This window comes from Symphalangus syndactylus, chromosome 1 (genome assembly GCF_028878055.3).
Source record: "Symphalangus syndactylus isolate Jambi chromosome 1, NHGRI_mSymSyn1-v2.1_pri, whole genome shotgun sequence".
In the NCBI taxonomy this organism is placed as follows: domain Eukaryota; kingdom Metazoa; phylum Chordata; class Mammalia; order Primates; family Hylobatidae; genus Symphalangus; species Symphalangus syndactylus.
This window is the reverse complement of record NC_072423.2, coordinates 66281633-66294299: the sequence shown is the minus strand read 5'-3', so window position 1 is coordinate 66294299 and position 12667 is coordinate 66281633. Positions and strand designations below refer to the sequence as shown.

At 45.5% G+C, this 12667-nt stretch overlaps 1 protein-coding gene across 1 annotated transcript in view; it reads left to right on the top strand.

Moving 5' to 3' along the window:
• The first annotated feature begins 4126 nt into the window (after nucleotides 1-4126).
• COLEC12 (collectin subfamily member 12) overlaps nucleotides 4127-12667 on the top strand; it is a 181945-nt gene continuing 173404 nt past the window's right edge. Inside the window, exon 1 of the mRNA XM_055236776.2 lies at nucleotides 4127-4292. Within this exon, the coding sequence (XP_055092751.1) occupies nucleotides 4286-4292 (7 nt within the window). The 5' untranslated portion in view covers nucleotides 4127-4285. The remainder of the gene's footprint in view (nucleotides 4293-12667) is intronic.

Here is a 12667-nt window from a genome sequence, read left to right as displayed (position 1 = left end):
ATGCAAGGCCTGGCTGCTGCTTCTGGGGGTGGGGAAGCTTGCCTGTGACCTGGAGGACCTGCAGGCCATCTTTGAGTTCAAAGCATCTTCAGCTCCATGGCTCAGTCCTTTCCAATCACATTCTTCTCTTCTTTCCTTTTCCCTTCATCTCTCCCTGATCCCCAGCTCAATTCTCAATTCCTCCCAGAGCTCTTGACCGGAGAAATCCCGATCAGCTGATGATCTGCATGTGACCATGACCTTCCGTCTTCATATCTTCCAGAGTGGGGCTCAGAGGAGGCTCCACACTGAGGACGTGTGGGGCCCAATTCACTCTGTGCTGAAGGTGACAGGGTCGGAGGAGGAAGGCACTCATTCAGGATTCCTTCTTTTTTTAGAGATGGGTTTCACTCTGTTGCCCAGGCTGGAGTGCAGTGGCATGATCCTAACTCACTGCAGCCTCAAACTCTTGTGCCTAAGCAATCCTGCTGCCTCGGCCTGATGAGTAGCTGGGACTACAGATGCATGCCACCACACCCAGCTAATTTTTAAATTTTTTGTAGAGACAGGGTCTCACTATGTTGCCCAGGCTGGTCTTGAATTCATGGCCTCAAGTGACCTTCCTTCCTTGGCTTCCCAAAACCCTGGGATGAGCCACCGCACCTGACCCCAGGACTGTTCCTTAAAATTATCCTTAGAAAAGTTGCTAAGCTTGTTTTCTCATCAGTAGATCTATAAATCTGGCGCATTCATAGCTGGCATCATAGGCTTAGGGGTTTCTTATTTGTTTTTTAACTTATCATTCTTCTGTTTGTATTTTTTTATTGTAGTCAAATATATATATTTATCATCTTAGCTATTTTTCAGTGTATAGTTCAGTGGCTTTAAGTATATTCACATTGTTGTGCAACCATCACCACCATCCATCTCCAGAATTCTTTTCATCCTGCCAAATGGAATCTCTGTGCCTGTGAAACAACTCCCCATCTCCCCCACCCCTGGCAACCACCATTCTACTTTCTATCCCTATGCATTTTACTCTCTGTCTTTTTTTTTTTTTTTTTGAGACAGAGTCTCACTCTGTCGCCCAGGCTGGAGTGCAGTGGTGCGATCTCGGCTCACTGCAACCTCTGCCTCCGGGTTCAAGCGATTCTTCCACCTCAGGCTCCCAAGTAGCTGGGACTACAGGCGCCAGCCACCATGCCTGGCTAATTTTCATATTTTTAGTAGAGAAAGGGGTTTCAGTATGTTGGCGAGGCTGGTCTCAAACTCCTGACCTCGTGATTGACCCGCCTTGGCCTCCCAAAGTGCTGGGATTACAGGCGTGAGCCACCGCGCCTGGCTGCATTTTACTCTGTTTTATAAGTAGAATCATATTGGTCCTTTTGTGACCAGCTTATTTCACAAAGCATAATGCCTCAAGTTTTATCCATGTTGTAGCATGTGCTAGAATTTTCTCCCTTTTAAAGACTGAATCATATTCCACTGTATGGCTATACCATATTTTATTTATCCATTCATTCAAAAGTTGTTCCACCTTTTGGCTATTGTGAATAATGTTGCTATGAGTCTGGATGTACGTCTGTTTGTTACCCTGCTTTCAACTCTTTTGTGTCCCAGAAATAGAATTCCTGGATTATATGGTAATTCTGTGTTTAATTCTTGGAGAAACCACCGTAGTGTTTTCCATAGTGGCTGTACCATTTTACATTCCCATCTGTGATGCACAGAAGTTCTGACTTCTCCGCATCCTCGCCAACACTTATTTTCTGTTTTGTTTTGCTTTTTTAAATATCCATCTTACTGGGTATGAAGTAGTAGCTCATTGCGGTTGATTCAAATTTCCCTGACGATTAGTGATTGAATATCCTTCATGTACTTTTTGGCTGTTATATGTCTTCTGTGGAGAAATGTCTATGTAAGTCCTTGGTTTATTTTCAAATTGGGTTGTCTGTTTTCTTGTTGTTGCTGAGGTGCAGGAATCCTTTATATATCCTGGATATTAATCCTGTATCAGATATATGGCTTGCAAATATTTTCTCCTATTCTGTGGGTTGGCTTTCCACTCTGCTTATACTGTCCTTTGAGGCACAAAAGTTTGATGAAGTACAATTTATCTATATTTTTTCTTCTGCTGCCTGTACTTTTGGTGTCATATTCATAATTTGGGTTTAAAAACGATTTTTTTCTTCAGCAGGGAGTGGTGGCTCATGCCTGTAATCCCAGCTCTTTGGGAGGCTGATGCCTGCGGATGGCTTGAGGTAAGGTTTGTGACCAGCCTGGCCGCTATGGTGAAACCTCGTCTCTACTAAAAATACAAAAATTAGCTGGGCTTGGTGGCCCACCCCTGTAGTCCCAGCTACTTGGGAGGCTGAGGTGGGAGAATTGCTTGAATTCAGGAGGCACAGGTTGTAGTGAGCCAAGATTGTGCCACTGCACTCCAGCCTGGGCGACAGAGTGAGATTCCGTCTCAAAAAAAAAAAAAAAAAAAAAAAAGCCTGGCGTGGTGGCTCACACCTGTAATTCCAGCACTTTGGGAGGACGAGGTGGGCGGATCATGAGGTCAAGAGTTCGAGACCAGCCTGGCCAACATAGTGAAACCCCGTCTCTACTAACAATACAAAAAAATTAGCTGGGCCTGGTGGCAGGCGCCTGTAATCCCAGCTACTCGGGAGGCTGAGGCAGGAGAATCGCTTGAACCTGGGAGGTGGAGGTTGCAGTGAGCTGAGGTCACGCCATTGGTTAGTAAACTCCGGGCTGAAAATTCATATTCTGAGCTCCCTTCAGGGATCCCCATTTGCCCTGAAAAACAAGGCTGGTGCCTCAGTGAGATCTGAAACATGCTCCAGGACCAGGACCCTGTAGTTTCACCAACCGCAGACAGTGGGGGAAAAAAAAGCATTTCGGTCTTTTTATTTGTTCGTCATGTTCAAGGTTCCCCTTTATGTTAAAAAATTTAAAAAAAAAGGAAAAAAGAAAAAAAGAAAGCTCCTGGAACGGAGAATCTATGAAATGTTTTAATATGTATTCACTTTGGGGCACTACCTTTTACTAGAGCAAAGAATCCCGTACTTAGAGGGAACCAATGGATTGGTTACACCGTGTTACCAAGGCCTCAGGAGGGCAAACTGAAAAGCTGCAACCACTGCCTGACCAGCGTTCGATTGCTTTTGGTGGACTAGTGCGTCTAAGTAGTCATCTGTAACTTCAACATGTGGCAGAAAGTTTCTCCGCACCTCCCTCGCCCCAGCTCCACTCACCACTTAGTGTATGTTTTAAAGCAATAAAGCAATTGGTCTGCTTAGAGGGGGTTCTAAAGGGAAAGATAAACATGGGCTTTATTAAGTATACAGCAGGGCAATGTGACGGGCGATCAACGAAAGGAACTCAGGGAACCTCTCAGCAGCCCGGCCTCCTTTCGTAACAAAACTGGAGTCAACCTGATCATTTTAGGGGCGCTGGGTGGAAGGCTGGCTTTTCCAGCCAAGGCAGGATGTGCTGGCTTTTTCTCTGGAGGTGTCCAAGAGCGCAGAGAGAATGTCTAATGGTGACTTCGGATTCTGGCGACTCGGGCTCTCCCTGGGTGACAGAGAGAGTGTTCCCTGCTGCTTGGTCTCCTTCGGGCATCAATCAGCGCACGCACTTGGAAACTGAACCCGGAGGACGTTCTGTAACTCTCCATGCCCCAGAGCCATTTGGGGAAGGGCCCACCTTACCCCCCGCCACCCCCGTGGCACAGCAGCTCCTCATCCTCTCGCCCAACACTTGCTAGGTAGTTTGGGGTGTAGAAACGACCCTAGCAGCAGCAGCACCTTAGGTGCACACCGAAGGTGAACGCTGGAACGCCCCGGGAGAGGTTTTGCTCCCGACTTCATCCTGATGCTGGTGCAACGTGAAAAAGAGAGAGCCCGGGCGAGCGGGGCCAGGGCGCGCAGGAGAGGGCAGGCGAGAAAGTGCCCAGCAAGGGCAGGCGCGGGCCGAGGGCGGGGCGGGCGCGGGAGGGCGCGAGGGGGGCGTGGGCGCGGCCGCCCGCTCGGCCCGGTCGGGCCAGGGGGAGGGGCGCTGGCGGGAGCGGCGCCTCCCGCCCTGGGAGAGCGGCGCGCGCGGCAGCCCCGCGGCAGCACAGCGCGGAGCCGGGAGCGCGGGGAGCGCGGGCCGGCGGCGGCGAGGGAGGACTAGGGCGCAGACGGCCGGCGCGCGGCGCGGCTACCATGGGCGTGCAGTGAGCAGCCGCTCAGGACGACTTCCTCGGCTGCGCGGCGCTCGCGCGGAGCTCCCTGGCTGGCTGTGCGTCCCCACGGTCACCATGAAAGGTAGGGCGGCGGCAGCTCCGCGGGGCTCTGGGCAGGGGGAACGGGCTTTGGGGCGCGCGGGAGGCGATGGAGGTGCCTCCCGCGCGAACTTTCTCTTGGGCTGCGGGCCCGGGGAGTCGGGGCTGCCAGGGCGCCGGGTTCGTGCGCGGACACTGGGGGCGCACCCGGCTCCCGGGTCAGGCAAGGCTGGAGACCTCGAGGTTGGGATTTTGAGACGCGCAAATATTCCCCTCCCCATCGCGTCTTTGCAAGTAGTTTGAAGCCCTAAGTCGTTGTTTACGGATTCCCGTTTCCAACTTTTTAATTGAAAAAACATGCCGAGGAGAGTGGAGGCATCGCCATCCCTCCCGGTCGGTTTTCCACTCCGCAGCGCTCTCCACGCTCGCCCAGTCCTCTCTCCTCCCGCCTCTAGCCATTTCCCGGCCCGAGCAGTCCCCGCGCTGGCGGCCGGGTGTTTTCTCCCGGACTGGGGATGTTCTCCGTGCGCCCTCGCCACATCTGGCAATAATTAGGTGCCCGAGGAGTTCAGCTGGCTCGGGAAGTGCATTTGGCATCTTTCTCCATCAGATTCACCGACTGGGAAATAGTTGCTCTCGGTTCCGCGTCCCTTCCACGTGCCCGCCTGTGGGAGGGGTGTGCCCACGTGTGTGTTCATGGGTGACACACATCAGCCGGTTAGTCGCCCCCTGCGCGGTGTCCTCTGCAGGCCGGTTTATGGAAGTGTCAGATGTTATCGTACTTTAAAAAGAAGCACAAGAAGGACTGCGGGGCAGCCTTCTGTTTAGTGGAAACACGGAGATTTGTCAGCGGAATCCTGATTTATGTATGAGATAAATAACTGCAGCGGAGGCATCAAAGAGTCGTTCAGCAATGGGCCCGCGTGGTGTTTACCCAAGGCTTCGTGTGAGAGTTCCTGGTTCTGTGCTAGGATAACACAGCCCTGCGCTCTCCCGGGCTGGGTGCGAAATGCCATCTGACCGCGGTGACCGAGCTTCCAGCCGCCAGAGACCTGGAGATGCAATCGTTTTGACTTGCCAGGGTTGCTGTCCGAGGGAGGCGCCCGGGAAGCCCCAAGGCGCATGGAAAGTAACTTTTGGCTCTGGAACGTTTTTTTGTGAAGGGCAGCTCCCGCTGAACTATCCGGAGCGATGATATCCTACCAATTCACTCCCTTTCCAAGGGCGTTAGGTCTTCACGTCGGGAGACCTCGGGAAGGGAGGTGACTGATGGCCAGGTGAAATGTGGTCTGCCCCAGGGAAACAGAAACAAAAGACAGGATACAACTGTCTACCTAGAGAATTTCAAAATGCAGTGGCTTGCTTTCCTTTTTGTCTCCATCTCAGTTTCTCTTCCCTCATTTACATTCTAGGAAATACACACATTCCTTAGCTGGCTCTAATTGAGGAGACTCCCTAGAAAGGAAAGAATTTCACATGGCTAAAAGTTATCTGGGGCTCAGCTATCATTTTAGCCAGAAGTGAATCTTCTCTGCTGGTCATTAAGGCCAGTGGTTTTTAAAGCTTGGGAAGATAAGCCACCTACCCACTCCATCAGCTCCCACGTGGGTTCTTAAACCCTGAAACTTTTGTTATGCTTTTTACTGGGTAAAGGACCGCTACTGCACTTGAGACACTTTTCCACTTTACATCTGCACTGGAAAACATACCCAGAAGTCCTAAACACATTTTTGGAGAGATTCATGCTGCATTCTGGACCAGCTGGTGGCCTACCCGCTGTGGTCTAGCACTGCCCAAAAGCCCCATAAAGTTTTTGCCCCAGTCGGGGAGGTTGATGGAGGGACGGACTGGTGAATCCCTGGGTAGACTAATCATTTTGAAGGCCTCTTTTAAAAACGAAAATATTCCGGCGGGTCGCGGTGGCTCACACCTGTAGTCCCAGCACTTTGGGAGGCCGAGGTGGGCAGATCACCCGAGGTCAGGAGTTCGAGACCAGCCTGGCCAACATTGTGAAATCCTGTCTCTACTAAAAATACAAAAAATTAGCTGGGTGTGGTGGCAGGCACCTGTAATCCCAGCTACTTGAGAGGCTGAGGCAGGAGAATCACTTGAACCCGGGAGATGGAGGCTGCAGTGAGCCGAGGTCGAGCCATTGCACTCCAGCCTGGGTGACAAGAGCGAGACTCCGTCTCAAAAAAAAAAAAAAAGAAGAAAAAGAAAAAAAATGTTCCATGAGAGTTTTGACTACCAATTATTACCATGTGATCTGTATTTATTACATTTGTCTGAGTGGTGGGGTGGGGACGGGAGGGGCAGTAATAATTTTTTAGTACCTACTAAGTACCAGCCACTGTACTATATACACTACAAACAGATTGCAATTAATCCTCTCAGCAGCCCTGAGAGTAGATATTTCAATCCTAACAGTATAGGTATGAAAACTGAGTCTAGAAGAAATAGGAACTGGCAACTAGGAGGATAGGGTAGGCATCTAAAGACAAGCCTTGTCAGTTACCCCATGTGGCTTGGAAGGCCCTGAGACACCAGATAGATAACCTCTGGTGAAGATGACTAGAAAAAAAAGTGAATCTGAGACAACTAACTAGCCAAGTAACCCGCAATTGGTGCTGTATCCAGGAAGAGGTGTAGCCAACCAGTTGGACGTGAGGCTTTGGAAGCCTAGACAAAAAAGGAAAGCTGCTTTTACCAAGTGGAATTGTTTTGACCATTTGCCACAGGGAACCAACTAAAGGTTTTCCCCGGGTTCCTGATTACATCAAATAGTTGTTAACTCACCATGCTTCAGAAAGCCAACATGATAGAAAGCAACGACAAGCCTTGTAAATCTTAGTATAAACGTGTTAATCTAAAACATTCTTGGCCAGGTGCAGTGGCTCATGCCTGTAATCCCAGCACTTTGGGAGGCTGAGGCAGGCAGATCACCATATAGTGAAACCAGCCTGGCCAACATGTAGTGAAACCCTGTCTCTACTAAAAAAATACAAAAATTAGCCGGGCGTGGTGGCGCATGCCTGTAGTCCCAGCTACTTGGGAAGCTGAGGCAGGAGAATAGCTTGAACCCGGAAGGTGGAGGTTGCAATGAGCCGAGATCTTGCCACACTTCAGCCGGGGTGACAGAAGCAAGACTCTGTCTTTCAAACACACACACACACACACACCATTCTTTAGCCAAATTGAAAATCAGTGGACACCGTAGAAGTTAAAGAAGTTCATTTGCAAAAGCAAATATTCCTGTGCAAGTCAGATGCCTTTTTAGGGTACCAACGTGACTTTCTAATTCTGATGTTTAAACCTGGATATGGCCTTTGTAGTGACCAGGCTCTTGGAGTGTAATCCTGCATCTGCCAGTCAGTCACAGTGCCATCCATCTGTTTGAATTCAGCAAACATCCATTTCCTCCATCCCTGGAGTCACAAGTACCAAAATAATGACATCATTATATATTACCCAGAAGAAAATTACTTTCCCCATTGCTGCAGTACTTGAAGTCTTCCAAACTGATTAAAACATGAAGTTTGTTTTAATTTATTTCCAATTTCATTTTCAATTAGCTGTACTACACCCTCAATCTCATGGCTTTTTGGATACATATTCACATTCTCGATGAAGGAATCTGACTCCTCTAGAGTTAGGTGTGTCATTACTAAATCACATTTTTGGTTCTTAAAGTTGGGGATATTGGTTAGTTTCAGTGCGGCAGCACTTGTTGCCTAAGAGACAACCAAAAACAGCTGCCACCACCCGGGACCACAGAGGTCCAAGCCAGTGTTATAATTTAACACAGAGAGGAGGCCGGTGCCATGAAAACACAGTGTTCAGCTGCTTATTTTTGTACTTTTGTGCATAAATATTTCTGAAATACAGTTTGGCAATAATATATTTAAAATGCACTAGTAAGCAGTATACTTCTCCCAAAGTTTTCTGGGACTCACGGTCTTTTTGCTTTTTCAGTGTCTCTCTTTCTTGTTCTTAACTGGGATAAGCAAACAAGCCTATAAAGGCAATTGCATTTAACATTGAAAGAGTCATATTTTCTAAAGGAAAATGGAAACAAAATGAGGCCTTTTTCCCTTCACTGATTGGTAATAGGGGCTGCTCTTCTCTGGGAGGGAAATTTACAATCTAATTATACTTTTGACTTTTCATTAGTTTGGGAATGCTTGACATTCTCAATCTGAGGTTTAATTATTGCTAAGTATAGATCTTCTCTGTGGTCTCCTATGCAATTTCCCAGGGTTGTTCCAATGGCTCCAACTCTTTGCCATGTGGCTCATCCACTGATAATGGGGTGAATAGAAAAAGCTAGCCGATGATGGCTTTCAGGCTATGTCATAACAGAGTATCTCATTTTCCTACTAAATGCTTATTCTCATTATATATTATTTCAAAACAACTCTTGCAACCGCTGCCAAATAAAGTTAAATGGACCTTGAAGTATTAGCTTTCAAATGGGAAAATGGACATTCAGATTTTGTGATAGAAAATATGTTTCACCCTGGGTAAAACTAGCATGTGGGTAATCTCTCAGGGAGGCCAGCCTAACACAGACTTCCCTTTAATAATAGCTAACATTCATTGAGCACCTGCCATGCCAGCCATTATCATTTCCTCCATTTTATGATAGGAAAACTTAGGTTCAGAGAGGTTGTGTTACTTGTCTAAGGGTACCCAGCTAGTTGGTGGGGGGGATCAGTATTCAAGCTCAGACTGTCTGATTCCAGAATCACATGTGTAATCTCTAGCCCAGGCTCCCTCCTAGTTATGCCCTAATAATGCATTCAAGCCCTACATCTTTGTGAAGTCCTACTGTGTGCTGTCACACTCCACTAGATACTGGGTGAGCAAGGTAGACAAGGCGCTATCATCTGGACTCGTAACTGTAATGACAGCATCAAAAGTCTGAAGGATTGATGTGTTCTTCAGTCAGCCACTGGAGGAGATGCTCTAAACTGGAGCTCTTGCAAAGATAAAGCAGATTCCAGGATTGCTTCCCTGTGTAGCTTATCTTCTGGGAGGTTTTGCTTACCGCTGATTGAATGAATGCGGATGGCCCACTGTAGCCACCAACTCTGAAAACGGCCCCTACACTCGTCTTGCTAACAGGTTTGCATTGAGAAAATGAAATATTGTCAGAAGTGCCATTTTCTTGAACAGACTGTAACCACCAGTTACACCGGTGAGTGATCAGTAAAAATAATAATAATGCTAAGTATTTTAAACCAGGAACAGGGAAGTATAGACATTTTTCATAGAAAGTTCATTCTTTACTGCTGACAACAGAGTTTCTAACCACACCAACCATCCAAACCTTAAGGGAAGTAACTTCTCAGTCAAGCAGTGATTTGATTTCTTTTTCAGTGCATGACATTTGAAGAACCAAAATCAGCATCATACCTCGAAAAGGTCCTGCTGATTGCTTAAGGGCATTTTGTAATTATACAGCAGTGAAAGCCAATATAAACATAAATTAGTAATCCCAAATTAAGATTCCAAAGAGATCCTAGGAGCTCTCTTAACTTCTGAATTTATCATGAATATTCCATCGATACTCTTAAAAATAGAAAAGAAATGCATTTTTCAGCATGGGAGATTTAAAATGAAATACATTTATTGGACTTGGATATATTAAACATGACTCCTTTATGCTTCCTGAATGATGTGATATTGTACCTCAGTATCATGTGAGGTATTATTCACTAGCCTGTGATGTTGGATGTTTTACATTTGGCGTGAAAAACTCACTTGTCTCTGGCTCTGTGGAAGAAGCCACATTTCTTTTGCCCCAGTCATTTTCTTATGACATAGAAATGTTAGGAAACTAGCTGATGTTTATAAAACAATTTATTATTCAAAGGCAAAACAGTCTTACTTTAAAGTAGATAATATATGCTTTAAAATATAACCATCTCATAAAGTACAATTATGTTTAGTGATCCCAGGCGTTGAATCCAATCATTTCTGTGTGCTGGGCAAGGAGTGTGGGCTCTGAAACCAAGACAGCCTGGTGACCTCAGGCAAGTCACTTAACCCCCTGGGGCCCCAGTTTCTTTATCAATGTAGTGAGGGACAACAATGGCATCTACCTGATGTTGTTTTAAGGATTAAATAGTTGTTCAGAATGGTGGCTAGTATGTAATAAGAACTCAAGTTGTTTTAGTAATTGTAATATTGTATTATAACCTGCTGCTTCCTCCCAGCAATAAGTTAATTGACAATTATGAGCCATCTATGTTAACGTAATCAGTGATGTAATTTAGACCATGAAGGCAAATGTTCAGTTCTGAAATGAAAGTAATTTTCAAATTGCAAATGTGTTAAAACAGACCTCAGGGATAGAAGGAGTGAGTTGTGCTCCACGTGGGGAAGTATTAGTATTGGTTGCATTCCAGCTGCCGTCACTGCTATCATCATAAAAAATGCAGGGACTATTCTCAAAATGAAGTTTGTAACTGTAGTAATGAAACAGTTTTTCTATTTGTTATAGTAGTGGTAGAAAATCAATAAATACGTGTAAGTATATTTATATTACCTAGGAATGCTATTTTTTTTTTAGTACTATTGCTCACGTGCCTACTGATGACATGATATTTTTAAAGATCTGTGTTTCAAATCCAGTGTCCAGTTTTATCCAGTAAGGATATGACATCAAGGAATCACAACATTAAACAAATTTGTCTCTAAATAAGTATTCGGACAGATGTATGTATGTTTTTAAACCATATGATGTCATGTCTATTTCATCAGTAGTATTAATTTTCCATTAAGCTGTCATATTTCTGTTTTATTATTTATAATTGGGCCACCAAGTTCTAACTAGCTTTCATTTATTCTTTAAACAAATATTTAGTATGAACTTTCTGTGTGCAAGCCCCTCTAGAAATGCCAAATAAAATGAATAAAATATAGCTTCTGTGCTCACGGAGCTTGCAGTCTGGTAGACAAGACAACCGGAATCCAAAGTAGAGAGTAGAACATGCCTTTTTTGAGGTTCAGATAATCTGGCTGAAGACAGGGACATTTTCATTTGCAGGAGAGATTTGAATTATAGTTCATATTTCAGATTACATTATATTTCATATCTTGAATTACATTTCGTATTACATTAATAGGGTAAGCAACATTAAAGAATAATGTCTTAAAAGAGAGGAGGGCTGAGCCTGATGACTCATGCTTATAATTTCAGCGCTTTGGGAGGCCAAGATGGGAGGGTTGCTTGAGGCCAGGAGTTTGAGACCAGCCGGAACAACATAGCAAGATCCTGTCTCCACAGAAAATTTAATGGGTGCGGTGGTGAGTGGCTATAGTCCCAGCTACTTGGGAAACTGAGGTGGGAGGATCCCTTGAGCAGTGGCACAGTCTTGGCTCACTGTAACCTCTATCTCTTGGGTTCGAGTGATTCTCCTGCCTCAGCCTCCCAAGTAGCTGGGACTGATTACGGGTGCATGCCACCATGGCCAACTAATTTTTGTATGTTTTGTGGAGACAGGGTTTTGCTATGTTGCTCAGGCTCGTCTCAAACTCCTAGCCTCAAGTGATCCGCCCGCCTCAGCCTCCGAAGTGCTGGGATTACAGGCGTGAGCCACCGTGCCTGACCTGAAATCTCTTAAGTGTGACATTTCAGTGTGGGAGGTGAGAGGAAACCAAATTCAGAGTCTTCTTGAACTGTGTCTCTTAAACTCAAAATGTTGGTCCAACATTTGTAAATAATTACAGTATATTGCTTTGGCATAATCGTTTAGATAATCTAAACAACATTAATGGATTTCAAAACAAAAAGATGTATCAGTGTTATTTTTAAAACAAAGACCTCTTTTTTTTTGTCTCCAGAGAAATGGACAGCATTAGTTTTTCTTGCCAAATCACCCATGTATTTGAGGCCCTGCCAAGGCCCTTATTCAATTTAAGGCGGAGATTCAAGGCCTCATCCTGACGCTCTTTTAACATGATTAAAATGATTGGATGAGAATTTTCCTCATAGAAGAAAGGGAAGCGCATCGCCTCCCCCATAATCACCTATGAATGATGGATGCAGATGTCAAGGTTTTGGATGTCATATTTACTGATTACTTCTAAGTTCTTGCAGTTGGTGGCTGTGGGGAAATCTGATTTAGCCCCCACTGCCAATTTAGGGGTAAAAGTAACAAAAACACCCTTTCTCAGTTTTGTTAGACTGTAAAGGAAAGAATAGGGTACCCATGTCTCTTTATTCTAAAAGCAAGTATCTGCCGTTTTTACAAGCCTCAGAATTGCAAGTTGTGCCAGAAATTGGAGTCATTTTATGTCTATAATTTTGACTTTTGACTTGAAAAAACTATATAATTGAATCAAAAGTGATCCCATTGTTGCAAAACATAAATTCAGTAAGCAACTGAGTAATCAAAATGAATCTCCTGTGAT